We start from the raw sequence: 27212 nt of genomic DNA on the forward strand, positions 1-27212 counted from the left end.
TGTTATAGGCAACACCCTGTAAGAAATCAAAAGAACATAAGTACTCGTTCATTCAACTTTCGACCTATAATCCATGTTGAACATGCAAAAACTACAATCAAATCGGAGATTTCTCAACGACAATCAGGCAAAAGAGACAAATGTAGCCGTTTAGCTCCATAGACTCCTATTCAACATGCACTCGCTCGCGATCACTCCCAGTGGAACTCTCGTGGAACTGCAACCAAATTCGGTACAATGGGGCTTAATAGGGAGTGGCAAGCATATATCTATGGTGGCAAGGCTCTCCTTAAACAGGCTCTGGCAGTTCTTTGCGGGCAGAAAACGAAAATGCATTTCTGGAAATGCATTTGAATTTGAATTGTGGTCACGATTTTGCAGCCACGTTCTTGAAAATGAAAATGCATTTCTGGAAATGCATTTTAATTTGAATTGTGGTCACGATTTTGCAGCCACGTTCTTAAAATGAAAACGCATTTGTGGAAATGCATTTTCATTTTCGAATTTTACATTTCAAATTGAATTTTGGTATCTATTTGCCTGGGCATATTTTGAAAATAAAATTTCAAATGTCTTTTTCGTTTTCCTTTTAATTAAGTGAAAGAATGAGCAGTCTTAAAGAAGAAAATTAAAATGCAAATAGGATGATTGATTACTAATTTTATTTATGAGTCAAATAATGCAGCCACATTCTTAAAATGAAAATGCATTTCCACAAATGCGTTTTCATTTTAATTTTGGTCACGATTTGCTTCCATAAACCCCTACTGTGAACGATATAGATTTGCCGGCCCGTTCTGGATTTGCCTTTCTAAATCACTTTTATATCACATGGACTCAGTTTGCTAGAGTAGAGACAGCAAATTTTCACCTATAGGGGGTGGAGTTTGACCATTCAAAAAACGTATTCCCAACTTTATTTAATTTAGGCTATCTTTTGTGCGAGCATAGTACAGCAACTACCAAACTACCCAATAGCAAATAATTAGATTGACGTGGCTTGCCTTGACCTAGGAGGATCAGTCGTGGCAAATTTTCTCATCGGTAAAGAAAATGAATACTGTTATGATGCGTTTCCTTACCCAAGTCGACGCCATTTTGTTCTCAGTTCGAGAAGGCAAGAGAACGCGGCGGTCGTGTTGTTCTTTCAAGAACCAATGTTTTAACTCTATATGTAAAACTGGTAAGATATTTCGGTATTTGTTGGTGTCATTAAACAATTCGAATATAGGGTTACTGATTAGTTTACGGGCTGGCTACAGAACATTGACTTAAGGATAATAAAGACTTCAGGCCACAGGTCAGACTTGCCAAGGGCCTTAGTGACGTTCTTAGTAGCCCGCTAGCTGGATAGCTCACTTAAACAGCTAGCCAACTATCTTGACTATTTTACTAAGCAACTGTTATAACGATAACCTTTTCTAGCCAGTTGCTGGGTAGGTACATACCTCCAGAGAATGTGATGAGTACGTGAATTACGTCTTACATATGATCAGATGTTAGCTATCTAGAGCTAATGCTAGCTACATTGTCAGATAGTAATGTGTGTACTTTACTAGCGTTACGTCATAAAAACTATATTCTAAATGGGATTTTGTGCTTTCAGTAACTGTAACGTACCGCTGAAGATGAAAATCTCATGCGCCGAGTAATTCTGGTAAATTTGTCTTGATTTGTTTCGTGCAAATGCATTTTGATCTTGCTAAGCAGATGTTTGTTGTCTAGCTATTTGCCATAATTTCACTCCGTGGACAGTTTATTAGGTTCCACCCCGTTTTAGAAAAACCCTGTGGTGCCATGCAGATACGCAAAATGCATTCGGTTACTATTCGTCTGATGAATAGAAAGGTCAAAACGAGATATTTAAACGACTCCCAGATTATGGCTGGTGCTATACGTGCCGGTTACACTGTCCGTGAAACGGCAACCCCGTTTGTTCATGTACGACAGTGTCTGGTGTACCTAGAAAGGTGTGCAAAACTCAAAACATAGTAGGCCTAACAGTCGTGGGGTCGCAAACATCTCTGATGATTCAAGTCGGAGAAGTACAAGGTTGTGCCAGCGAGGATGATGCGACCTGCGAACAAATAACAGCACAGTATGACAATGGTGTGCAGAACGGCATTTTGGGACCTCAACCTAGTAGAGCATCTTTGTGGAGAGATGGTACGGGCTACGTGGATTTTCCAGTATGTAGTAGGCCATAAATACCTGTCTCTTAACCTAATAAACTGGCCACTGATGGTATAGCTAACAAGATTGGAGTTGACTTGGCTCAGTGGTAGTAGTTTATGGTTAAACCTAATGTCTAGCTTATCACTTAAAGATAGTTACTCAGCATCCGTTTCAAGATGCAAGGTCAACATGTGTTTGAAAATTGAGAGTGAGTAACTGTTTAGGTCAGATGCTATACTTTTACCTCAAAGCTTTGCAATGGCGAAAGTCCTCCTAAATGTGAAGCTGCAACATGACTCATTGACTCACATTGATGTGAAATCTTATTGATGACAGCTGCTGTGTGTTTGTGTGCCAGTGTCTGCCCTTTAATGACCATTCTTTTCAGCTGCCTGGGGAGTCTTCTTGTCTTTTCAAGGTTTAGCAGCGGCTCCTCTTTTCGGTGGACCTCTGGAAGTGGATAGGAAAGAATGTAGATACCGAGAAGATTCCCCCCCTTAAAAAAAAAGCAGCGTTTTCCCTCTCCCCACCTTGTCTGCCCTCCACCTTAGCCCACCAAGTATTGGAAGACCTTGGAAGATTTTTTTTTTTTTTTTTTTTTTTTGATCCACAATTATTTTCCCTAATTGCCCCCCTCCCATTTTACTTGCCAAATCTTGCCAGTCCATCCCTCCCAAGTAATTTTCTTGGATGAAAACCCAGAGAGGAGATGCAGCTTTTTCCCTTTTCATCTCGCTTTTTAACCACCTCAGTTTCTCTATCCAGTTATTCCTTTCTATAAAAAAAAAAAAAAACCATGGACACTCTGTTAAGCTTTATCAGTCTGGCGACCAGACCAGGTGTTCTCTGGAGGTCCTAGGACGACTATCTCTGGCACACCTTTACCCTCTTATCTCACGGACCAAGTGTTCCTTCAGGACCTCTATTGCCACGGAGACGCCCAGTCAGAAGTGCTCAGAGAGGAGGAGAGATCATCTCAACCACACCAGGTAAATTTACTGCTCACATTGAGCATCCAAACCCTGTTAGGTGTCACTAGTCTCTCAGGCGTGGTCAGTTGAGGTTGTAATGGCTCCAATCATCACCTTCCACCTATGCATTGACTTCTTATAGAACCAGGTGACCAAGATGCTGCTTACTAACTGAGTGACCAAGACGCTGCTTACTAACCAGGTGACCAAGACACTGTGTACTAACCAGGTGACCAATGGAAGACCTTCCTTTCCTGCTGTGTTTCTAGGGAGATTCCTGCGGATCCTGAATAGACCCACCCTGCCGCCATCCCACTAAACAGGGCCTTGACACCATCATCCACCCCCTGAAAACACCAGCCGTGACGCCGTCATCCACACCCTAAGAAAAACACCAGCCGTGACGCCACCATCCACCCCCTTAAAAAAATACAAGCCGTGAAGCCATCATCCACCGCCTGAAAAAAACACCAGCTGTAACGCCATTATCCGCCCCTGAAAACCCGTCAAGAAGTTTACCAGTCCTAAAGGTTTGATCATGACGAACAATGGAGATGACTGCTACTTCTTCTACTACTCCACCTGCACCAAGGTAAGAGTCCTAAGGACGCAGTGTCACAGCTCCAGAACCAGTAGCAAACCTCCACATAGTTGGACATATATTTATTAATCTCAGATTTAAAACTCTTCATGAAGAGTTTAGGAGTGGTGAGTAATGAGAGGATTGTGTATTTTATGTGCTTGCCTGTTGGTCGCCCAGGGAGACAGCTGTCCGTTCAGACACTGCCAGGCAGCCATGGGCAGTGAGACGGTCTGCAGCCTCTGGCAGGAGGGACGCTGCTTTCGTATGGTCTGCAAGTTCCGCCACATGGAGATCAAGGTCAGGATGAGTGTGTGTCTATCTGTGGCGTTTAGGAACATCTTCAAGAACATTTTTATTGAAGTGTGAAGTTACTTGATGGCATGGATGCTGTGTAGGCACAGCTGCCAATAATTATTCAGGAAATGGAAAATGGCCCTCTTCAAGCTTTGCTGTGTGTGTCTTGAGGTGCAATTAGTGAGGGGTGAAGAGCGTTCCTCTTTTGAACCATGGGTCAGGGGCTTTCCATTCCCAACTCTGGACTTTTTGGGAGAAAGACATGGCCGCGGGAACTACTCTTATCTTCCGAATAAAAGTACCCCCCGGAATAAAAGTACCCCCGGACCAATCCTCAAAATCTAATAAAAGTACCCCCCGGAATAAAAGTACCCCCTGGAAAATTGCCAATTCAGCACGCAAACTGTGTCACTTGCAATCAGGAATAGAAATGGACAGCAAATATACCATTGCTACAAAAAAACTTCAACACTTGTAGTTCGGAAATACATAATCATTATTCGAAATTTTCAAAAAAGAGGCTGTTACAAATATATGGTAGTACTTTTCCTCAAAAACGTAGTCAACATGACTGCAACATAACATGAAAACCACTGGACATACTTAGTTGTTACAAAGTAAAAAAAAAAAAAAGAGGCTGTCTAGTTACAAACATACATGTACTATCAAATAAAGCATTGCTAGGAAAATACTTCAATGCCTGTAGCTTGGAAATACATAGTTACAAATCTGTCAAATAACAAACATGCCATGACTCCTGGTATACGGTACCTCAACAAACTTATAGTAGACACGACTGCCGCGCAGCACAATTGCAGGTGCCGTGATATTTCTAATGACATCATCTCGCAGCACCTTATATTCCGCGTCTTGTGGGGCATACAATCCTGAACTTGCACCAGTACTAGTTACACCTTCAAAGTATCTACTGTACTTGAGTTTGCAAAATAAAAAAAAGTTAATGCCCTGGGATTTCTATTTGACGATGAGAGGGTCGTTGTCTATAGGTTGTGACTGTCATGCTGGTGTGCTGAATGGGAACCGTTATGTGCGTGTACAGTAGCTAGAGCTAACATCAGAGCCATAATGAGGCTCTGGCTAACATTTACTAGCTTGCACTGACAACCAGTTGGTAGCTAATGTCATTGGCTAATGTAAGCTACTTGCCAGTAGCTAGCTAAGGTAGCTAACGTTTTCACATCAGAGTTCAAATTTATCTTCCCTTCCAAAAAAAAATGGAATTTTCTTAATTATGTCTCGATTTTCCCCCCCAAAAATAAACGTACCGTCCAAAATAAGAATGTACCATGCAGATTTTTCGGGTAAAAAAAATGAACGTACCGGTACGTTTATTCGGAAGATGAGAGTAGGGGTGCTGAGGGTGCTGCAGCAACCTCTGACAGTACAAGCATTTAAATTGATATGACTTATGAATCGACCAGCGTGGCACAGCTCCGCAGTAGCGGACTGGCCATCGGGAGCACCGGGAGAAGAACGATGGAAAACCAGGCTAAGAAACGTAGGATGGGGCTGAAAAATTGAGACAAATAAATCACTACACTAGAGGTTTTACCAATTGAAAAACGGTTATGTTTATTTTACATGAAGTTCAACTATTTTGCGCTCAAATAAAGGCCAAAAAATGTGAGCGCTCGCATTAAGGATAGAACTCCCAAAATTGCATCACATGGGGGGCCGGTCTGGATCAAAGTCCAGGGCCTATTTTGACTCCCAGTACGTCCCTGCCGCCCTGCAACATTAAGTCCCCCCAGCACCCCCTTGATAAAATATGTTCCCGCGGCTATGGAGCAAGACACTGGCCATATTGACACCAGGGCCCGTTTTTCGTATGTCACTAACTCAGTTAGCTGGATTTGATTGTTGACGATTTTTCATTATCTTGGATTGTTCGGTTCTTCGAAGCTCATTCTGGACTTGCTGTCATAGCAACAAGTCCTTTAGCTTAAACCTGCCTTGGAGCAGGTTTATTTTATGTAAACAAGATTTGATTGCGGCTTTATAAGGAGAGGTGATACAGAAAGTCTATCACAGCCATGTTTTGTCCGTTTTTAGGACAACAACCCTGCGGAAGGAGCAAGAATAATTATCAGGATTTACATTTATTAATTTAGCAGACGCTTTTATCCAAAGCGACTTCCAAAAGAGAGCTTTAGGTGCATAGGTCACTGATCATAACAACGAGATAGACCCAAACATTGCGGATTTAACATGAAACCGAATTAATGTCGCATCGCGTGATAGATCCTTATGCACAGCCCTTATTTTCCGTGAGGGTATCATTTACTATATTAATTTGTTGAAATTACATTATATGACATTAAAGATGATAATTAAAGTAATTATGAAAATACAAAAACATAGGCCTAGCTTACTATAATAAGTAATAAAACATCTAACATGGTCACTACTATACATTTAATTTGGTCTGCTACTTTTTGCCAGCCCTCTTGCCCTTTTGCAGGTTTAGAGGTGTTCCCTGGCGTTCTGATTAAATCTTAAATTCGGAGTACCTTTGAGCAAGCTCTTGCTCTGTTTGGCTCTGTTGCGGAAAAAACGGGGCACTCTTTTTGGCCACGGTGAGCAGACATAGACTTGTGTGAGCAGCCAATAGCAGCGTGGCTGTTGAAGGTTTCTACTATCGATACATACCCCATTTTAGACCAACGCATAACTCAAGCCAACTATACTAATCATAAACAACAAGGGTGTTCGAGGAACCCAATTAGCCTGATCATGATTAGCAAGATGATGTCATCTTGGACGTGTCATTTGATCTCGGATGTAATAAGCAACGTAGGGCTGCCCTATTATGGCCAAGATGGTAATCACGGTTATTTTGATCAATATTGAGATCACGATTAATTATCACAATTATTTGTTGATTTTAACCTAATCAAATTTGATTGTCACAATGGATTGTACCTGCAGAATGGATGTGAATACAACTCAAAATGTACAATCAATCAAAAACCAACAATCTCCGTCCACATTAGCGTTTTCATATCGTTTTTTTCCAAATGTTTGCCGTCCACACTAACACGGGTACTTGACAATTGTTGTCATGGTTACGCCACTCCTGCCCCTCCCTCCTGCCACGGTGCCCTGTTAACATACTCCTCTGGCAATGCTATTTGGTGTTTTAAAATTGTGCCTCCAGCTAGCTGTTCAGCCAGGTCTCACCCAGAATCGCCGCTCTGATTGGTTTAAACCGTCTTCTCTGCCCTATCCCCCTATCGTTCAGGCACACAGAGTACAACACTCGCCTTCTGCGTAGGAGTAACGCTATTAAGTGATAATACTTGTACCTGAAGTACACTAACTGGAGATGGAGCAGCATATCTCTCAGCTCCCATGTTCATCTTGACATTATAGCTATAGAGCGAAAGCTACCCCCAATACCATAGCAACTGAACGTCATCATATCTGAAAAGCTCCGTGGACCCCGTCCACACTACTACGCAAACCCAGCGTTTTCAAATGTCTCCGGCTAGGGGAGCGTTTTCAAAAAGTTCAGACATATGTATGCGTTTTTAAATTTACTCGGGCTAGTGTGGACGGGGCCTCTGTCCTCTGTAACTGTCTACATCTAGAAACTAAGCTGCGTGGTGCAGGGAACATCTTGTGATCAGACATAAGGTGTATTCGTCTCCATGCAGCTCCGCAGCTGGCTTCAGCCTACAGATTGGAGAAAGAGTTTATCATAGCCCAATACATAAAATGACACATTTTCCGACTTTACAGAGCCGTTTATAACTCCTCCCCGACTGCAAGCGGCAACTCTCGCTGATTGTTTCATGCAGCCGATGTTGAACGCACCTATTGGTTTACGGAGCACTAGATTGGCTTTGCAAAAAATTACTTTGATACGGAGCATTCTATTAACGGAATGACGCATTTTAAATATCGTTCGATAACGTGAATTTGATCGTTCAGCCCTAAAGCGACGTACGAAGAACGGAACCCAGGAAGTGAAAAGTACAACCCATGAATTTTGTCTACCAACACAGACAAACTGGCCAGCCATACACAACACAGACTTGACTGGCCAGCCAGACACAACACAGAATGGCTAGACATCAACACACATACTGGCCAGGCTGTCTGTATTAATTGGAAGACTTAAATCATTGTTTTTACATATCCTAGGACAGTTTTGGGTCCTGGGCTTTTATTTTATTTTAGAAGATTTTAGAAGATTGACATGAGTACCTTGCAGCTGACCCTGGGAATTGCCCCATCTGCACTCTCTTGGTTTCCTCTCACAGAAAAATCGCAGAGAGATTGCGTGCTACTGGGAAAACCAGCCGGCCGGCTGTCAGAAGTCACACTGTGCGTTCCACCATGAGAAACCCCGCTTCATCGATGGCCACTTTGTCCCCGCAGATAAAGGTAAGAGGGACGGATAGTGAATTTTGCTCGATTATAAAGCAGAGGAGATGGGTCAGGGCTTGAAATTGACGCATATTCTCCCAAAAAATTGTATCTGTGCAACCTCAAAATATATTTGGGATCATTGGGATAAAAAAATCATTGTGGTGCAACCAGTTTTCTTTACAAAATGCTTGCTAATTAACCTTCTGCACAGTATGTGCCTACTGTGAGCTGATACCTCATACCCTCTACCTGTCTACCATTTTATCCAACTTTAGATAACCAGTTAATCTTCATCTTCACGTTCTTAACTTTAATGCAGATTTGAGATTGGTTAAAATTAGCCGTCAGTCTCTCCTTGTCACTGCGCTCTGTTTTCACATGACAGGGAGCTAACTAGCGCTCAACATTGGACAAGCTGAAAAGACTATGTTGGTGGGTGCTCCAAAATATTTGCTGGTGCTCCTAACTTTTAAAAGTTGGGAACACCAGTGCTACCAAGTAAAAAAGTGAATTTCCAGCCCTGTGGGCGAGTCACATGGGATATTACCAATGATAAGTGATTATACCAGAGTGCTATTCCTACATAGATTTTTGTTTTCTTAGTTTTGTGTAAAACATTTCAAATGCTAAAACTGTGTTAAATGTAAATGTAGTTGTGGCTAGTGCTTGACTGGAAATGTTGGGGTATTTTCAGGCTCTGCCTCTAAAGAAGTGGAACAGCCCCAAGAAGAGCCTGCCCCCCCACCTCCTCCCGCCCCTCTCCCCAGTGCAGCCAATCCCCAACTCCGAGGGGTCATCAAGGCGGAGACTCAGGAGAGTGTTCCCAGCCCCACCCACCCGCCTGTGGTCATCAACCCAGCAGATGACGATGAGGATGAGGATGGTAAGCCCTCTCCCTTAGCTTTCCCACTAACCATGCCAGGTTCATTGTGTTGACCCATTATTGTATCTCCATGAAAGTAAAGTGGGTGACTGTGTTGTGTGCTGCCTGCAGATCAGTGCTCCGAGGACGAGACTTCTCCCAGGAAGCTGGCCAAAGTCTCCAGCTCAGGTGAGAACTAATGCAGCCTGACCATCCAACATGTTGATTTCTATTCTTTACTCACTGTTCTGAGAAAGTGTCCCACTTCAAGCTATTCCCACCGAGGGTGTGTGTCTTGAGTGGGCATTAGTGTGGGAGTGGAGAGAGTTCCTCTCTTGAACCCTGGGTAAAAAGCCTTCTGTCTTGTTGCTGGACCTGTCAGAAGTAATACTGGTCCCATAAGCACCACATTTGCGTGTTAACATGTTTTCTTATTGCTTTATTTTGTCCACAGATGACTCTATGAACTTTGGCATCCGGACCCTGGAGGAGATCCGCCTGAGGAGGGCCCTAAAGGCCAGCATGAAGAGATACGGTACGGTGCTCCATAGGCCTGAGTGCACCTGCAGCTAAAAGCAGATGTCTGTTTTGTCACTCAAAGACAAATATAGCACCCAGACAGACAAGCTTGACAGTTAGTGTTGAGGCTAATGTCTGCTGTTACTCCAGGTACCCCACTAGAGAAGGCCCCCCTGTCTTGCCAGGTGACCAACGGAGGCAGTAAAGAGGAGAGCATGAGCTTGTATGGCGGCCCCGCCCTCTTCTCTGCCATCAGCGGTAAGCACCCACAGCCTCAGTTTTGATATGTTGGTACCTGACAAAGATTAATTGGTTTTTTTTGGTAACATGCCAGTTTCCTCCCTTTAGGTTAGCATAGGTAATATTTAGTGCTGTCAGTTTAACGCGTTATTAACGGCGTTAACGCAAACCCAAATTAACGGCGTCAATTATTTTATCGCGCGATTAACGCTCTTTTTGGCCTAGCAAACTTTGTAGTTTTTTTCACATGCTGTTGCAACATCTACCGACGTTAGAAAAACTACAACACCACACCGGATCTAGCTAGACCGGAAACAAAACAACAGGCACGCCAAACACTCGTTTGGCTTGCGAGCTGGCTAAAGAGTAGTAGCAGAGCCCGTTTACGGATATTAGACATTCTCTGGTAGTAGGCTAACGTTACGTTTTGAGTGGATGACGAGCGCGAGATGCCGAAATGGATGCCAATAAGATTCTGAATGGAAAGTTTGCTTTTAAAAAGTTGCCAAATGGTTCTATTGACAAGACCAGTGATCTGTGTGTTTTGTCGTTGTAAACTGAGCTATCATCACAGCACGTCCAGTCTGAAATACCACTTGATGGCCAAGCACACAGCTGATGCGAATTCTCTGCCCCCTCGTCAAAGCCAGGCGATTGCAATGTTGTTTTCAATAAAAAAAATATTTGCACAAAGCAATCCTAACCACTTTTCTATGTTGATAAGAGCATTAAAATTTGAAAAAAGATTGGGACAAAAAGAAATCAGGGACATTTAGAATAGATAAAAATGTGCGATTAATTGTGATTAATCGCGAGTTAACTATGACATTAATGCGATTAATCGCGATTAAATATTTTAATCGTTTGACAGCACTAGTAATATTGCATTATGGTACTTCACTTGTCTTAGGTTAGTATAGGTTTATAAGGTTAGTATAGGTTATTATTGTATTTAGAGGTTTAGTATACTGCATTGAATGTTGTATATTAGGTTTACTATATTTTAGCTTATCATGGATGTAATCTATGTTGTGTGCCCAGTCTGACCCTGTTTTCTGTGCATCTGACAATAAATGACTTGAACCCTCATCCAGACGTTGCCACCTGCAGAGAAGTAACTGGAAGACGCAACGTTGCCGACAGACTGGGGAAAAGAATCCACAGAAGAGGTAGGGTTGGAAAAAAAAGAAAGTATAATCTTTCTACAAAAAGTGTTTACAACATGTTATGGTCCCAGTCACAAACAGTCATCTCCAACATTTCCAGATGTTCTTGCAGATGACTGTGACCTGCCGCTGAAACGCTGCCTGGCAGTACGCCTGGGCGGGGTGGTGGGTGAGGACGAGGGCAACCCTTCTAAAGGTGAGGGAAACACACTTTCTCTCAAACCCTTAAGCTGATGGATAGAGAAGATAAGCAGTTCTGTTGGACACAGCTAGCAACCTCAAGGTTGATTAGTTCAATCCACCAATTGAACATTGTCATGCCCACTCTAAGTGACGATGACAACTGAAAATGTATTTGTAACAGGGTTTTTATTGGCTCAAAATGAGGCGGAGGTGGTAACATCCTGATCATGTGCGCACCTGCATCTGTAGGCTACTATGCGTTCAACTGGCTCTAGCAAACTGCAAAAAGTTGCAATTTATTTGTTAATTATGATGAAAGAAAATTATCACATTAAAGCATATTTTATTAAATATAAACTTTCCTTTACACATTTCATAACCTGTCAAATGTGGCTCTGTCACAGGGTAGTTGAACATAGCCATTGTTTTCCCCAACACAGTTCACATCCAGACGCAGAACATTTCACGTACTATTTTTCGTTTTATAAAACCTCTTCTTGAACTCCTTGTATTCCAAAGCCTGCAGGTCTGGTCAATCGATGGCCACCTTGCAACAAGACTTTATAACTCATCTATGGAAGAAAATCTGTGACATGTTTTGAATTTTAAAAGGCATTGAATACTTAATATTGAAATTTAAACGCAACCAAATTCATAGCATCAAAGTATTTTACTGTATTTTGTTGAGTTTGAATTCACCACAAACAATTTAGCCGTGCGGGCCCGCCTACATTTCTGCCGCCACGGTATCAGAAATAAGGCTGTACAAAATGTTTGCTCGTCTATCAGCCGTGATTGTTAGAGTGCATGTCGGAGAATAGCATGTACACGCGCTTCACAGCGCAGTTGAGATTGCGTGTGTGCGTCCTTGAGAACTAAGTCGTACAACTTATGTTGTTCCTTCAAGCCTGTCTTTGTATTAGTATATAGTTTTTGCAAATTTAAATTAAGTTAACTGGTGATTTTCGTTGTTTGTATTCTGCCCCGCTTGCAAAATTGCACGTCTGTTGATTCAATAGCGATTGCTGCCCTTGATCACATTTGCATTTTAGGTGCATTATTATGCTGAAGTAGTTTTAATGAATAAATAGTGGGTATATTGCTATTATTTGCTACAGAATGCTTAGCCTATCAAGATCAAATGAAGCAGACAGTGTACATGCTTCCGAGTGGACTACCTTAATCGATAGGCTAGGCCACTGACCATTTACAAGCATTTAGAACATACTTAATAAGGTGTCTTTAAGTATGCTAAATGTTTTTTTGGGGGGAAATATGTGCAAATTTACATTAGCTATTAGACTATTACATGCTAGACTATTATTGCTCCGAAATATAGGGTTAGCACTTTGTTTTGGCCGGGGGGGGGGGGGGGGAGATAGACCTGCCCCCCGAGGAAACACTGAAGATCCACATATTCAAGGTTTGGAAATTCTGCAGAGTTGCCTCTGTGTCTCACTCACACTCCTTCAATATGCTCGCTCAATTTAACATGCTACGTGCTTGCGAACCTCAATCTCAAAACACACTCAAACTCTTTATGTATGACTGCCTGCAGCTACACTGGAAGTTGAAATATATGCTAAAAAGTATGCTAAATTAAACCAAAAAAATGTTTTCCCTTTATTTTCATGAACTATGTTAATGGAATAAATGTGGGTCTAGCCAGCTAATTTAATCATGTAAAAACATAATGTTTTGTGATGTTCACCATATATAACGCATGGTTAATGATAACATGGTTGGTTAATGATAACATGGTTGATTTATGCTCAAACCGAAGTTCAACGGAAGTTGTTCATTTAGATGCAATACATCCTCCAACCAGTGGTGGCGGTAACACCTGGATGAGAGGGGCCTGAGGAGAGAGGTCCGGTCTGAGGCATTGACTGTAAAAAGAATGGACCGCATGCAGTGTTTCCCCTAGGATTTTTTTTTTAGTAGTGGGGGCAGGTCTGTCCGACCCCCCCCCCCCCCCCCCCCCCTCGCCTAGGCCGAAATAAAGTTTGAACCCTATATTTTGGAGTAGGTTAGTGTAATAGTCTAATAACAAATGTAATATTGCATATATTTTTGTCCTATTTTCCGTAAAGCAATACAGTTAGGCTACTTAAAGTATGTTCTAAATGGCAGAAATGTACTGCCAATAAATAATTGACGTAACCACTTAATGTAAATGGTCAGTAGTCTAGCCTATCGATCAAGATACTCGAAAGCATGTACACTGTCGGCTTCATTTGATCTTGATAGGCTAAGCATTCTTTAGCAAATACTAACAATATACCCACTATTAATTAAAACTACTTCAGCATAATAATGCACCTAAAATACAAACGTGAGCAAGGGCAGCAATCGCTATTGAATCAACAGGCATGCAATTATGCTAGCAGGGGAAGAATACAAACAAAGAAAATTTAATTTGCAATAACTGTAGACTAATACAATGACAGGCTTTAATGAACTGAAAACATAAGTTATACGACTTACAGTTTTCAAAGACGCACACACGCAATCTCAACTGCGCTGTGAAGCGCGTATCCTTGCTATTCTCCAACATGCACTCTACCAATCACTGCTGATAGACAGCCTGCCTTGTACAGCCCTATTTCTGATACCATGGCGGCAGAAATGTCGCCGTGGCGGGCCGCCACGACAAAATCAACATAGGGGAAACACTGACGGCATGACAGCTCCTCAAAAGTGAATGCACCGTCCATTTTTTTTACAGTTTATGGTCTAAGGGCCCTAAGGAAAGAGGTCTGCAGTTGGACCCCTAATTACCTGTGCAAGAAAAAACGTCAGTCAATCAAACCTAAACCTTGCTTGTTGTTTCCCCAGCTCCTAAACCCGTCAGGGATAGACTGGGGAGGTCAGTTCCACCAAGTGCTCCAACAGAATCAGGTACACCTTGTGAACACCTTGTTTTATATGTATGGTTATTGGCAATGGGTAGGTGTATGGTTATTAGCAGTAGGTAGATGTGTGTTCAGTATGTATTAGCTATGGGACGATTTTGTTTTTCTCACAATTTGATACAATATTCAATACAAAGTTTACGCTTCGAATATTTTCAATAAAGTTTGGCAAAACCTCCAAATCTCTCTTAAGAAATGTCTTTCCAGGCCCAAGCTTACAAAAAAAATCAACAAAAACATTTTAGACATCCTCAGAACAGGGTTCTGAGTAAATGCAGTTTTGAACCTATCAAAGATTAGCTGTGATACGACCCAACTTCCTGTTTACCGGCTTTGCCACAGACTTTGATTGGCTGTACCGATCAAACAGTTATGAAAATCTAAAATCATTTTGATAGTCATGGCAATCCTCAAACAAACTTGTACCTGGCTTCCTTTGCAGTGGCTTACAGTCTCGCTAAACAGAAAACCAGTGACATGGCAGGCTCGTTGGCTTTGGCTGGATTTGAACCTTTTACGTTGCCCTTGCCAGGACACTAATTTATCCTAGTGAGCTATTTTCAGTGCTGGAAATTACTGTGTTCAGTTACTGTGTAAAAATATAAGCAGTTTTTCAACTGGCAAGCGGTTGTCAGATTTGGCCCAAGTTTAAACAGCTTCAATTCAGTACTATTTTGACATGTCAAGTTTAACATGTCAGACACAGGATCTACTAAGATATCATGAGACAAAGCAATCACATAAATAAGACAAACAAATCAACAGTTATTGGTCAACACACAATCCTGCCTATTGTAGTGCCCCCTAGAGGTCAAATGACACTACCTATCTCTAGGGATGGGTATCGAGATCCGGTTTTAGTTTAGAACCGGTTCCCAGTGAATCGATTCCTTGGAATCGTTAGCAAAATTCCTTAACGATTCTGTTAACGATTCTCTGTGCCGTTGTGCATGCGCAAACTTTTATAGTTTATTAAGACTGCAGTAAACATGGCAAATACGAAAAAGCGTTCTAAAGTTTGGTTGTATTTCACACGACAAAATTACAACAACGCCACTTGTAACGTGTGTAAAAAGTATATTTCGTCAAAGGGAGGAAATACTACAAATATGAAGAAGCATTTGAACACACAGCATGGAATGAAGTTACTGGAATGTCATGTTTGATGCATGCAACAGCGCAGCTAACGTTCGCGATTCATCTCTAACTATCTAAGGTAGAGCTAAAGTGATCAGAACCACTTGTTACTGTGTGAAGCAATTTGCCTTTATTGTGTGTTCCGGCGTTTGAAGCATACATTTTAGCTCCAGCATTTGTCTCCCATTAGTATTGATCACTTCACGTTATCGGGCAGCATGTGTTATCCGCAAACGTTTGCGTTTCCCATTATTAAACTGAGCATATCGATTTTTAATCCATTATTAAACTTAGCATTTTAATTGTTTAACCTTTTAATAGTCCTGTTAAATGTGCCTGAAAACACCTAAACAACATACCCAAAGTACGTTGAAAGCTGTTGTTGAACCATTTGGAGTACATGCATGTAAATGGTCTCTTTTGAAAGGTGACACACTGAAGTTATTTCCCCTGTTGTTAGGACCCCTGTAAGTCCTACTGGTGTTCAGTAATAGAAGCTTGAACACACGGAAACTGTAAGTTTCTATCTACGACTAGATTTTGTTTTGAAAACAGAGGCCTGAAGAGGCCTAGAGGTGGTAGGTAATAGCTCATTTCAAAGCCAGTTTGAGAAATGTGTTTAGAATTAATGTGTGTGTGTGGGGGGGGTGCAGGACGCACATACCTAGTTGGCTGTAGAGGGGAGAATCAATAAGCAGGAATTGATAAGGAATCTGAATTGTTGAAATCTGATCAATACTCATGCCTACCTGTCTCAGACCTCTTAATAATGGAGTCCTGAGTCCATACACCAAGTTTGGAGTCAATGCATCAAAGATTGGCTAAGATATGACCTCCCATCCCCTTTTCCGGATCAATTTGCTCAATTTGATTGTCTGTAACTAACAAACAATTTTGAAAATAAAAAATCCATACGATAACTTTTGTGAGGCTCGGTCTGAAGAAGATTTAACAAGAAATGGAGGAGTAGCGAAAAAAAATAAAATAAAAAGTTTTTCCTTCAAATTCAAAATGGCTGAAAATCTCAATAACTGGGTATGGCGTTATAGGACTCATCTTGATCCAGGGAATACAACGATACCTAATTTTCTAAATTGAGGCATGTTGTTCAAAAGTAACGAGTGTAAACACACCTTCAACTTTGACCCATTGGTGGCGCTAGAGGGTTTGAAATGGAGACATGAAACTTGGTGAAATTGATGAGGGGACTGGCTGCAAAGCTGGCCCCACAACTTCTGACAATATGGTTCTAGGGGCTGCCCATAGACACCAAGAGGCAGAAGTTTAGACATAATAATAATAATAATAAATATAGCTGCCAGCAGCAATGGAGCGGCCAAGCAGTCCAGAGCAGGACATGGCCTTCATAGCACTTTTGTAACAATTGAGTCACAACAACCTGTTGCACTCATGCAACACACCAAGTTTGGTTGAAATATATGTTTGCGTTCAAGAGTACTGGGAGTTCAAAGTTGTTATAACACTGCCTCCTCTGCTCCTCATGGGAACAATGGAATCCAAGTTTGGTGAACAAATGGTTGCCGAGATATGCCCTTGCGTCTCGTTTGGTGGCTTCGCCACCGCTTTTGATCGGCTCTACCAAATAAACAGTTTTGAAATTTGAAAATCCATCTGATACCTTTTGTGAAACTTGGTCTGAAGATCATCTGTGCCAAATTTGGTAAACATTGGATAAAATTTGGAGCATGCAAAAGGTTTTTACACTTTTCCATGAAATCCAAAATGGCGGCCGTGTCCATTCAACTTTTATGATAAGTTATCAATAGTCAGGCTTGATGTCTCACAAGACATTAACAGACAAAACAGCAAAAAATGACTTAATTAAGGTAAACACTTCAACAGTTATTAGCCAAAACACGTTAATGCTTCTGGCCACGCCCCTTTCACATGACACAATCTTTGGAGGACATTCTCAGAATAAGGTTCTGAGGCGGCGTACCAAATTTGCCTCACTGCCTCAAATAACTGCTTTTATGCTGAATTTGATTGGCTGTCACGGACAAACGGTTGTGGGGATCAAAATCCTTTACCATAATTGTTTTCAGGGTTGGTCTGAAGAGTAAATCTGGTAATTTTGAAGATTTGACAAAAATTGTTGGAGGAGTAAGCTTACAAAGGTTTTTGATAAAACTGGAAATGGCGGAAAATCTATATAACCGGAAATTGACGCCAGGGTGTGCGTTGAACTCTGCTTGATCGAAGGAATCCAACGGTATCTCATTTTTGACAATCGGACATGCGCTTCAAAAGTTATTTGTGTAAACGCAACTCCAACTTTGACCTGTTCGTGGTGCTAGAGTGCCACGAGTATGACACATGAAACTTTGTGAATTGAACCAGGGGGACTGTCCCCAATGTGTGCCAAATTTCTAAACTTTCGACCAAGTGCTTCTAGGGCCTGCCATAGGAACCCATGGCAGAAGGATAATAGTATTATTATTATTATTATTATATAGCTTCGCTGCTTGGCCCCTAACAAATATAGCTGCAAGCAGCAATGGCGGATTCCTCCAAACATTGCGAACCATTGAAAAATGTGTATTCTTCACTAGGGCTGGGCGATAAATCGATAAAAATAACTATCGAAATAATGACTTCCCTCGATAAAGATATCGTAACATTAATTCATTTTCAATAATATCGCTAATGTCGATTGAGAAAAAATTAGGAACAGCAGCAATTTAATTTCTGTGATGCAGCAGGAAGTTGCGGAGAAATGGTAGCCTACACTCACTAAAATATACTGAGCACCTCGAGTGGAGTAGCTAATGTTAACCTCGGAAAATTAGTGTTATTGCCGAAAACAGTGGCAACTTCCAATGAAGAAATTACTGATAAAAGAAGTGCTGTCAAACGATTAAAATATTTAATCGCGATTAATCGCATTAATGTCATAGTTAACTCGCGATTAATCACAATTAATCGCACATTTTTATCTATTCTAATTGTCCACTGATTTCTTTTTGTCCCATTCTTTTTTCAAATTTTTATGCTCTTATCAACATGGAAAATTGGTTTGGATTGCTTCGTGCAAATATTTTTTTTTATTGAAAACAACATTGCAATCGCCTGGCTTTGACGAGGGGGCAGAGAATTCGCATCAGCTGTGTGCTTGGCCATCAAGTGGTATTTCAGACTGGACGTACTGCGATGATAGCTCAGTTTACAACAACAAAACACACAGATCACTTTGGTCTTGTCAATGGAACCATTTGGCAAGTTTTTAAAAGTAAACTTTCCATTCAGAATCTTATTGGCATCCATTTCGGCGTCTCGTGCTCGCCATCCACTCAAAACGTAACGTTAGCCTACTACCAGAGAATGTCTGATATCCGTAAACGGGCTCTGCCACCACTCTTTAGCCGTCTTGCAAGCTAAACAAGTGTGTGTGGCGTGCCTGTTGTTTTGTTTCCGGACTAGCTAGATCCGTTGTAGTTTTTCTAACATTGGTAGTTGTTGCAACAGCATGTGAAAAAACGAAAAAGTTTGCTAGGCCAAAGAGCGTTAATCGCGCGATAAAAAAATTGACGCCATTAATTTGGGTTTGCGTTAACGCCGTTAATAACGCGTTAAACTGACAGCACTAATAAAAAGGGTTTGTCTTCTTCAGTTATTTGGAAGTTGCTTGGCTTTTTGAAATCCGACAAAGAGCAATGTTCGGTGCAAATTGGTGTAGTAAACAAACAGGTGGCTACCAAGTCTGTAATTACGACAAACTGCAAACGTGGACTTCTTGTTGACCTCGACCTTTGGTCTCGGTTAACAAATGTTTTAACAATTCTCTGCTTACAAAGGTGTTAGTAGATCTGTCCATATTTGTTTTTTTATATAATATAACAACACATAGGAAAAACCCAAATCAAACACGACAAATCTGGAGCATACGCCATGTTGTCAACATCTCAAAGGCAACCGTTTGCAAGGTCGGTAAATCGTTAGCGGATTTCTTAGGACGTCTCTGGACCACTAATAACGGCGTATTGGTCCAGTTATAATACAATATATAAAAAAACTTTTTTACCACCTGAAGCAAAATCACTCATTGGAACATACAGAAAGTGTGAGTTTGCGCCAAGGTATTGATAGGTAGGCTCTTGATAAAAAGCAACGTTTTAAAAAGCTTAAGTTACTTGACCCCCGGTACGTGCTCCCGAAAAGTAAAAATGTGATTATTTGTATGGTTATTTGCTGTAGGTAGATGTGTTAAATTCAAGGTTCCCTCAATTTTTTTCCGCACTGACCAAATAGAAATCTGTCTGAGCGCAAATCGCAGTAGTATGCCCTACTCTGAGCAAAGTTTGCAGAGAACCTGCCTACTTGGACCATTGCTTGTGTCCGTTTGAATGATTTCATCAAGCCATTCGTGTTTAAATGTAAAACAGCCCTTTTTTGGGGGCGCCTGTAAAGGTAATGTTCCTGATTTGTGTTCAGCCATTGTTGCGTTGCTAGTCAAAGCTTTAGCTGAGCACAAAATTAGTTCGATAGAATGTAAAAATGTAACATTATTATTGTAATTGTATTGTAATTGGCTGGTAGCCTTGAGTGACATTAAAACGTATGAAGTGGGCTTGGCCGATCAACTGAACATTTCTAGGTTTTTTTTAATAATAATAAAAAAAACAGATTTGATTTTGTGTGTGGTCTGAAAAATCTGGTGCGCGGGTCTTTCAACTGGTCTGCGCGGCTGCGCATGCGCGCAGCTTAGAGGGAACATTGGTTATATGTAAGGTTTATTAGCAGTAGGTAGATGTATGTACGGTTAATAGCGGTAGGTATGTGTCAAAGGTTTTCTGTAATGTGATTCTGTGCACCTCCCCAGACTGCCTCACAGCAGAGCCTCGTGGTGAGCCTGATAAGGCTCCCCCAGAGATCCACATCAAGACACTGGAGGAGATCAGACTGGCTAAGGCAGCCAAATCCCAAAATCTGAAAACTGCACCTCCCATCACCACCACAGCCACCAAAACCTCTCCCAAGGTTTCCAAGAGGTCCATTATGGTCAAAACGGCCTCCATTGTCCAGGTCAAGACCTTCTCTGAGGTCCTTCATGCCAAGAAGAAGCTGGAGAAGGAACGTCTCCAGAAGACCACGTCACAGTCCTCTTCTGGAGCTCCCAGTGGCTCCCCCACCAAGGGCCCTGCGGAGGAAGCTGTGCCCGGCCACGGGCTCCCTCCCAGGGCAGGGGTGAGGGTGAAGACCCTGGAGGAGATCCGCTGGGAGAAAGCAGCCAGGATGCAGGCCAAGTGCCAGGGGGAGGACGAGGGGGAGGCTGGGGGCAAGGCGGCCAGCAAACCCCAGTTACCACGCATCAGAAAGCCTACTTCCCCTGGTGAGATATTTGTAACTCATAATGTGTGTGTGTGTGTGATATTTTCTTTACAGCTACAACATATAACATCCTCTTTGTGGAAGCCTTGCCCTTCGCCACTGGGTTATCGGGTGTACTTTATCGTGAGCAGCCTTGCAGGTGTGTGACTGCTACTGTGTTTCCCCTCCTGCAGAGGGCAGCAGTAACTCTCAGAAGAGCTGTGGGCCGGCTGAGAGGCCAGGAGAACCTACCATCACCACAGAGGTAAGACCACCCAACCACGTTCTCATGAATACTATATCCTATATTCCATTATTATAATTTAAAGGATTCAATTCAGAAAACGTTATTGTCCATCCCCATAGGGGTAGAAATTTGTCTTTAGACAGAAACTTAAACAAACATACAAAACAAAGGTGAATAACAATAATATAAGCAAAAACAACTCACAACTGTGGGTTGTGAGATCAGTCATGTTCGGTTTAAAGCTTTGGTTTAAAATATGTATTGTGTGTATGTTTGCATGCAGGTCAGGGTCTGTGGTGCGCCTGGGAATGGCGTGAAGGTGAAGACCTTCCAGGAGATCATGCATGAGAAGCAGCTCCGTAGGCAGGAGGACCTGGCAGCCTCCAACAGCCCTTCAGAAAGCTCGGTGGAGGCAGAGACCGCTCGGTCTGAGCCCCCGGCCATCCAGAGGAAGGTGATGGCCTCCTTTCTTTCTCCTCTCTCCACCTCTCCTTCTCCTATCTTCCTCTCCAGCTCCCCTTCACATTTCTTCCTTTCCTCCACCTCTTCTTCCCTCACCTCTCCCCCCAGTTTTAACCCTCCTCTTCTTCTCTCAGGTCAGAATGCTGGCAAGCCCCTCCAGCTCCTCCTCTCCGCGCCTCGTTCCGGAGCTGGCCCCCACTATCCCTAAGGCTGTGCCTGTTGGCCAGCGCGTCCCCCTCAGCCCAAAGGTGACTCCCCCCACAGTCACCACTGCGACCTCCCCCCAGTGGGGTCCCCCCCCAAAGCTGGCGGAGTCCTCCAGCCCTGCTCCAAGGAGGAGGGGCTTCCCAGGGCCCCCCCAGGAGGCCAGAGGAGTGGCCCCGCCTACATTGGACAGCACTCTGCTGAACCAAGATGGCACCCAGCATGAGTCCCTAGCACCAGCCACCGCGGCCAAAGGTAAAAACTATATATTTTTTTTTTTTATGTACGATAGGTTTATATATATAAAAAAATATATATATATACAATATTTTTTTATTGAAGGGGGGGGGTTTCCAGGCTAATATTTACGTTTTCTGTTCTACTGTGGTTTTTCAGTGCGGCCCAAGCTGAACGTGAAGCCGTCAGTAGTGAAGCCAGCAGCCCAGGTGAAACCGGGTCAGAAGCGCAAGGCAGCCGAGTCTGCTGTGGCGGCGGTCAAGCCCCTGAACAGCGCCTCCAGAACACACGACAACTTGCCCAGCAAACGGACAGCGGTATGGTCCTATACTTAACCAAACACATTTTCTGACGAGCTGAAAGTCATTTAAAAAAATAATCCTACCCTGCATGTTTGCACCCCCAGGTGTCCACACCCTCCTCCCCTCAGATGCCACCAGCGCTGGGGCCGAGCCCAGGCATCAGCCCCCTGGAGGAGGAGCTCCAGGCTGCCCACCCGCTCAACACTGTCCTCCCCGGCAACACAGCTGCCTGCAGTGTCCCTCAGAAGTAAGTCTGCCTGCTGGAGGAAGAGGAGAGCGCTTAATTTAGGATGGATTACAGTATGGATCATAGAATTATTAGAATGGGTTTCTTTGTATGGATTTGAATGTTTGATAGTATGGATTAGTGTGTGTTTCTTAATATGGATTAGTGTATGTTTGTTAGTATGGATTAGAGCAGTGGTTCTCAACCCCGGACCTCGTGGACCCACTGTCCTGCATGTTTTAGATGTTTCCCTGCTCCAACACACCTGATTCAAATGAATGTTGGTTGTCAGGCTTCTGCTGAGCTTAATAACGACCCATTCATTAGAATCAGGTGTGTTGGAGCAGGGTAACATCTAAAACATGCAATAGGGTCCAACTGCAGACCTTTCTCCACAGGCCCCTCTCATCCAGTTGTTACCACCTCCGTTGGTCAGAGGATGTAATATGCTAGACTTGGTTTTAGCATAAATCAATAGTGTTTAACATAGAAAAAGTTAGCTTTGCGGCTAGCGTTACCATTGGCGAAGATTATCACAAAATATTACGTTTTTAAATTATTAAAGTAGCTGGCTCGACCCACATGTATGTCATAAACATAGTTTATGAAAATAAAGGGAGGGAATTTTTCGGTTTCATTAAGCAGACTTTGTTTTTAGCATAGTTTGGTGTGGTATGCTTTTCTACTGTTCCCACATTATATATGATCACAGGGTGATCCACTTGTGATACTGTAGATGGCACACTTTTTAGTTATGAATACAATAAAAAGAAATTACGGTTTAATATGTGTCTAAAAAAAACGTCTATCTAAAAATCTAAAATGAAACCGAAAAATGATCTACTTTATTTTCATAAACTGTTAATGGCATAAATGTTGGCTACTTTAATCATTTAATACTTTTCGTTTTCATTTAGTAGACATCTAACAAGCATGGAAGGAGCAACCAACCCTGATGTAACATAGTTAGAAATTAAAGCAAACTGTAAATGTAACTTCAAACACAGAGCTTACTGATGGTTAATATAGCCAGAATTGTATGTAGTTTCTCCTTTGATTCCAAATATGCTTTCATCAGATTTGATCCAACAACATCACAGTTTTGCCTTTAATGCAAAGTTCTGACCTATTCCAATTTCTAGCATTTTGAGCCTTTTACGCCCTCTTACACAGTCATTTACAAGGTGATGTCAAGTAAATATGTTTGGGGGCCTGCGGAAACCATTCACATGGTAAAAATTTGACTTTCTGGGTATTATACATATTTGGAAACTAGTAACTCTCCTGAATACAAATATGTTTAAATCACTCAGATATCTTTATCACAGTTTTTGGGGTATTTCACACTGTTCCTTAAGGTCTCCGAATAGGTTTAGGGTTTAGAGGGGAAATTGGGCCCTAGATGGAGAAGAGTTTGTGGTTTAACCATAGGGAAGTGCACATTTTTTGAACTGGTTACATAGGCCTAACCCTAGTTTTGTAGCTTCAGGAGAGAGGTCATATTTGAACCCCATTGGTTCACAGAACTAGGGGTCTCAGGAGGGAGGTTAATCTCAATCCCCATTGGTCACAGACCTCTAGGGGTCTGAGGAGAGAGGTCTGTAGTTGTAACTTTCTCAAAACATGCAGCACAGTGGGTCTCGAGGACCAGGCTTGAGAAACACTGGATTAAAGTGTGTTTGGTTTGATTTTTTAGAAGGTAGTGCTTGACATTTTGCTACAATGCCAAAATATTGAGGTGGTGTTCCATGATTCCTAGATGTGTTTATGGTTCATCTGAGGATGTTGACCTGTTGTCCTGCTCCTCCCCCAGTCCTGTGACCAAGGTGGCGGGCGAGGGTCGCTCCCGACGCCTCAGCCTGGCCACCTCCTCGGGGCTGGACACATTTGAGGATCTGATGAACGAGTTCACCGACAACCTGGAAGACGAACAGGACCGTGGCAAGGCCGGGGATGACCTGCTCCGGGAGCTGTCTGAGATGATAGACAACTAAAGGACAGCTAGAGGACAAGCCTGCTTCAGTATCTGTCTCGGATGATAGACAACTACAGGACAGGAGCTGTCTGAGATATACACAACTAAAAGACAGCTAGAGGGCAGGCCTGTTGCAGAAGCTGCCTGATATGAAGACAACTAAAGGACACACACCGCTACTCTCAAGCTTAATCATCTGAATATGAAATTGAAATTGGACTCGCATTTAAAAACCCATTGTTGAACATAATGAGTTTCAGCTGTCAGAACTCATCTACTGCCACAGCCTTCCCAGCACCTTGTAGTCATGGGTGTTAATGAAAATAATTTGCATATTACCAGACTTACACCAACATGGACCCATTCCACGTCAATTAAAGTTTGTAGTATTTCCTACTTTAGACAATTTATTTTTGTTTTTATTCTGTCTTTACATTTTAGTTGTTTCACTCGTTTGTTTTCTCAGGAACAGTCTTAAATGCATTTACCTTTTTCTGTACTTCTAATTGGTTTAAATGATACTAGTGATGTACTCATCCCTTAGGAATTGTTTTGGTTCTTTGTGTTTTTCTGGTGTTCTTATAGAGAACCAAACCAACCATATGTCTACAGAAGAAAACCTGTCTAGTAAGCATTCTCAGGCAATTGGTGACCTTATTATTGGGCATATTTGGTCATAAAACTGATGTTGAATCATGTACCATTGTTGCAGAAAGACTCAAACATGTATACTGTGTATGCTCGAGTGAATTAGCTTTTTAAAGGCACCCATAGGAAGCGGCCGGACACAGTGCAACGCTGTCAAGTCTCATCGAGAGACTCGGATTTGAATTCTCAACAATCATGTACAGTTTTGTGTCCTTTTTGAGGTTTGAAGTAAATGGTGTTGAGAATATAGAAACATTACTTAAACGATTGGTTAAAGGGGTACCTGTCCGAAAGCAAGTATTTTTATGTAAAAATTTGAATTGCTTGTTTTAGATTCTTCACTTTTGTGGAATGGTCTACCTTTGTGATACATCCATTTGAGCATTAGCCCTACTTCCTATAAAAACAATATTTATTAGCTGCACATTTATCATAAATGTATATCTTGTGCCACACATTTAGCACGCAAGTCATGTATTTGGTACCTGCTTTTATCTTGAGTGCTAGAATTGTTACCAACATTTTGAAACATCTACTTGCTGTTCTCTCCCCCCTCCCCCAAATGGAAAAAAAAAATAAGAGGGGGAAAGAAAAAACAACAAAAACAAACAGTCTTTAAATGTGAAACAATCTCAGGGACTCTGTTTCTGTCTTGGCCATATTCATCCCATGAGCTAAATCGAACTGATGCTTTCTATTAAGCTATGCTATAATGTGTACTGCACCATTAGCCATTGAGGTTGACTGGTTTCATCATGATGGGTCTGGATGGAAGCTGTTCTGTACTTGCTTGCTGCACTTGGTCTGATGAGCTCAACTAACTGTTATGAAACTGTTTATAATAAAGTGATTTTATGACACCTTACTTGCTTATTTCTCGAATCTATACAAATGGGCTAAGATACATGATGACCAGAACTGTGGACTGACTGGTTTACCTGCAGTGCTAGTTGACACATTATCCAAGATGACCAATTTGAAACCTTTGAAGGTCAGAGTTGTAGCTGGCTAGGGATCACCAGGTGTGTCACCATTCTGAGGGAATAATAGAGGCCAGATATGGCTGTAACGTCACCATAATGAGGGACCTTAGGTCCCCCATAAAAAAGGTAATGTCATGTTATTTTCTGGTGCTCAGTTGTGTCCTGAACTATAATTGCAGATGAAACAGTGAAGCAATGAAAATGTGATTCTGAAAATGTGAAGTTATTTTGTTTTCTCATTACCAATTTTGTGTTTGTGATGGTATAACCTATAAATTGTAACATTTCAGTCATTGTATCTAACCTAAGACAATGCCATGCATTTGAAGTTTGATTTACACAACACCAAGTTGTAAAATAAATGTGCTAATTATGTTTAAACAAGATGTAGGTTGTTTGCATTAGATTGTAAACCAATATTGTATATGCCCTTCACTATTAAATATTGTGGTTTTAGACTTTTCACTGATAGCCTTTGTCTCCACAACAACAATGCAGTGAGACTAGATGAAGCCTCCACACTTCTCATTAACAGTATGGGGCCTATATACTGGCACACTGCTAGGATAAGATTCAGATAGAGATAGGCTGGAGGCGGAATAGATTTTGTGGATCAGTGTGTCGCTATCCCCACAAACTCAAAAACAAACGGTGGTACATCCTGGTGTTTTTCACTTCTTGGATGTGACCACTGAGAATGCCTGGCCCCTTTACAGAATGCCTGGCTTGAAAAAGAACGATCTTCTGCATTTCAAGGCATCTGTAACTTGTGCGCTAATCAGTGCATGTTCCATCCAGACACCCACAAGAGGAAGACCCGGTGCCACCTCACCTCCTTTGAAGAGCAGAGCAGTGTCCAAGACACCCTCTGAGATCAGGTTTGGCCCTGGAAAACACTTGCCCCAGTCACTGAAGCAAAACATGCAAACAGATGCCATGATGCTGCATGCACATGTGAAACCAAATACATCTGCATGCAGTGTCTTTGTGCTTTGCAAATTTTTGTAGAAGATAGACTTGGTGAACTGATGTATGAGTCAGTAAAACTGAAAGAGACTATCAGTCTGAATAACATCTGAAAGAGTGAGGTTCAAAGTGTTTGCATTGCATTGAAAAGGATGTTTAAATATGTACTTAAACTATGTAATTACTTTAAACAG

The 27212-nt window shown here is 42.0% G+C and overlaps 1 protein-coding gene across 3 annotated transcripts; it reads left to right on the forward strand.

The window, feature by feature from the left end:
- Nucleotides 1-1024: 1024 nt before the first annotated feature.
- Nucleotides 1025-25934, forward strand: zc3h11a (zinc finger CCCH-type containing 11A). 3 transcript variants are annotated; one of them, XM_084704082.1, is made up of 20 exons: nt 1026-1183; nt 1607-1657; nt 3093-3164; nt 3416-3738; nt 3907-4026; nt 8310-8433; nt 9113-9301; nt 9413-9469; nt 9735-9815; nt 9950-10057; nt 11134-11208; nt 11306-11401; nt 14227-14289; nt 20281-20790; nt 20963-21033; nt 21299-21469; nt 21612-21936; nt 22078-22235; nt 22325-22467; nt 24260-25934. In XM_084704082.1, exons 4-20 carry the CDS (start codon nt 3685-3687, stop codon nt 24438-24440), a joined length of 2526 nt encoding a protein of 841 aa, XP_084560208.1. In that variant the 5' UTR covers nt 1026-1183; nt 1607-1657; nt 3093-3164; nt 3416-3684; the 3' UTR covers nt 24441-25934. The 3 variants fall into 3 exon arrangements, with proteins under 3 accessions (XP_084560209.1, XP_084560210.1, XP_084560208.1); XM_084704083.1 differs by having other exon boundaries at nt 1025-1183; nt 1607-3164; nt 11318-11401; XM_084704084.1 differs by lacking the exon at nt 14227-14289 and having other exon boundaries at nt 1025-1183; nt 1607-3164.
- The last annotated feature ends 1278 nt before the right edge of the window (nt 25935-27212 follow it).

This window comes from Hypomesus nipponensis, chromosome 9, assembly GCF_054491055.1.
Source record: "Hypomesus nipponensis isolate SF chromosome 9, ASM5449105v1, whole genome shotgun sequence".
NCBI lineage: Eukaryota > Metazoa > Chordata > Actinopteri > Osmeriformes > Osmeridae > Hypomesus > Hypomesus nipponensis.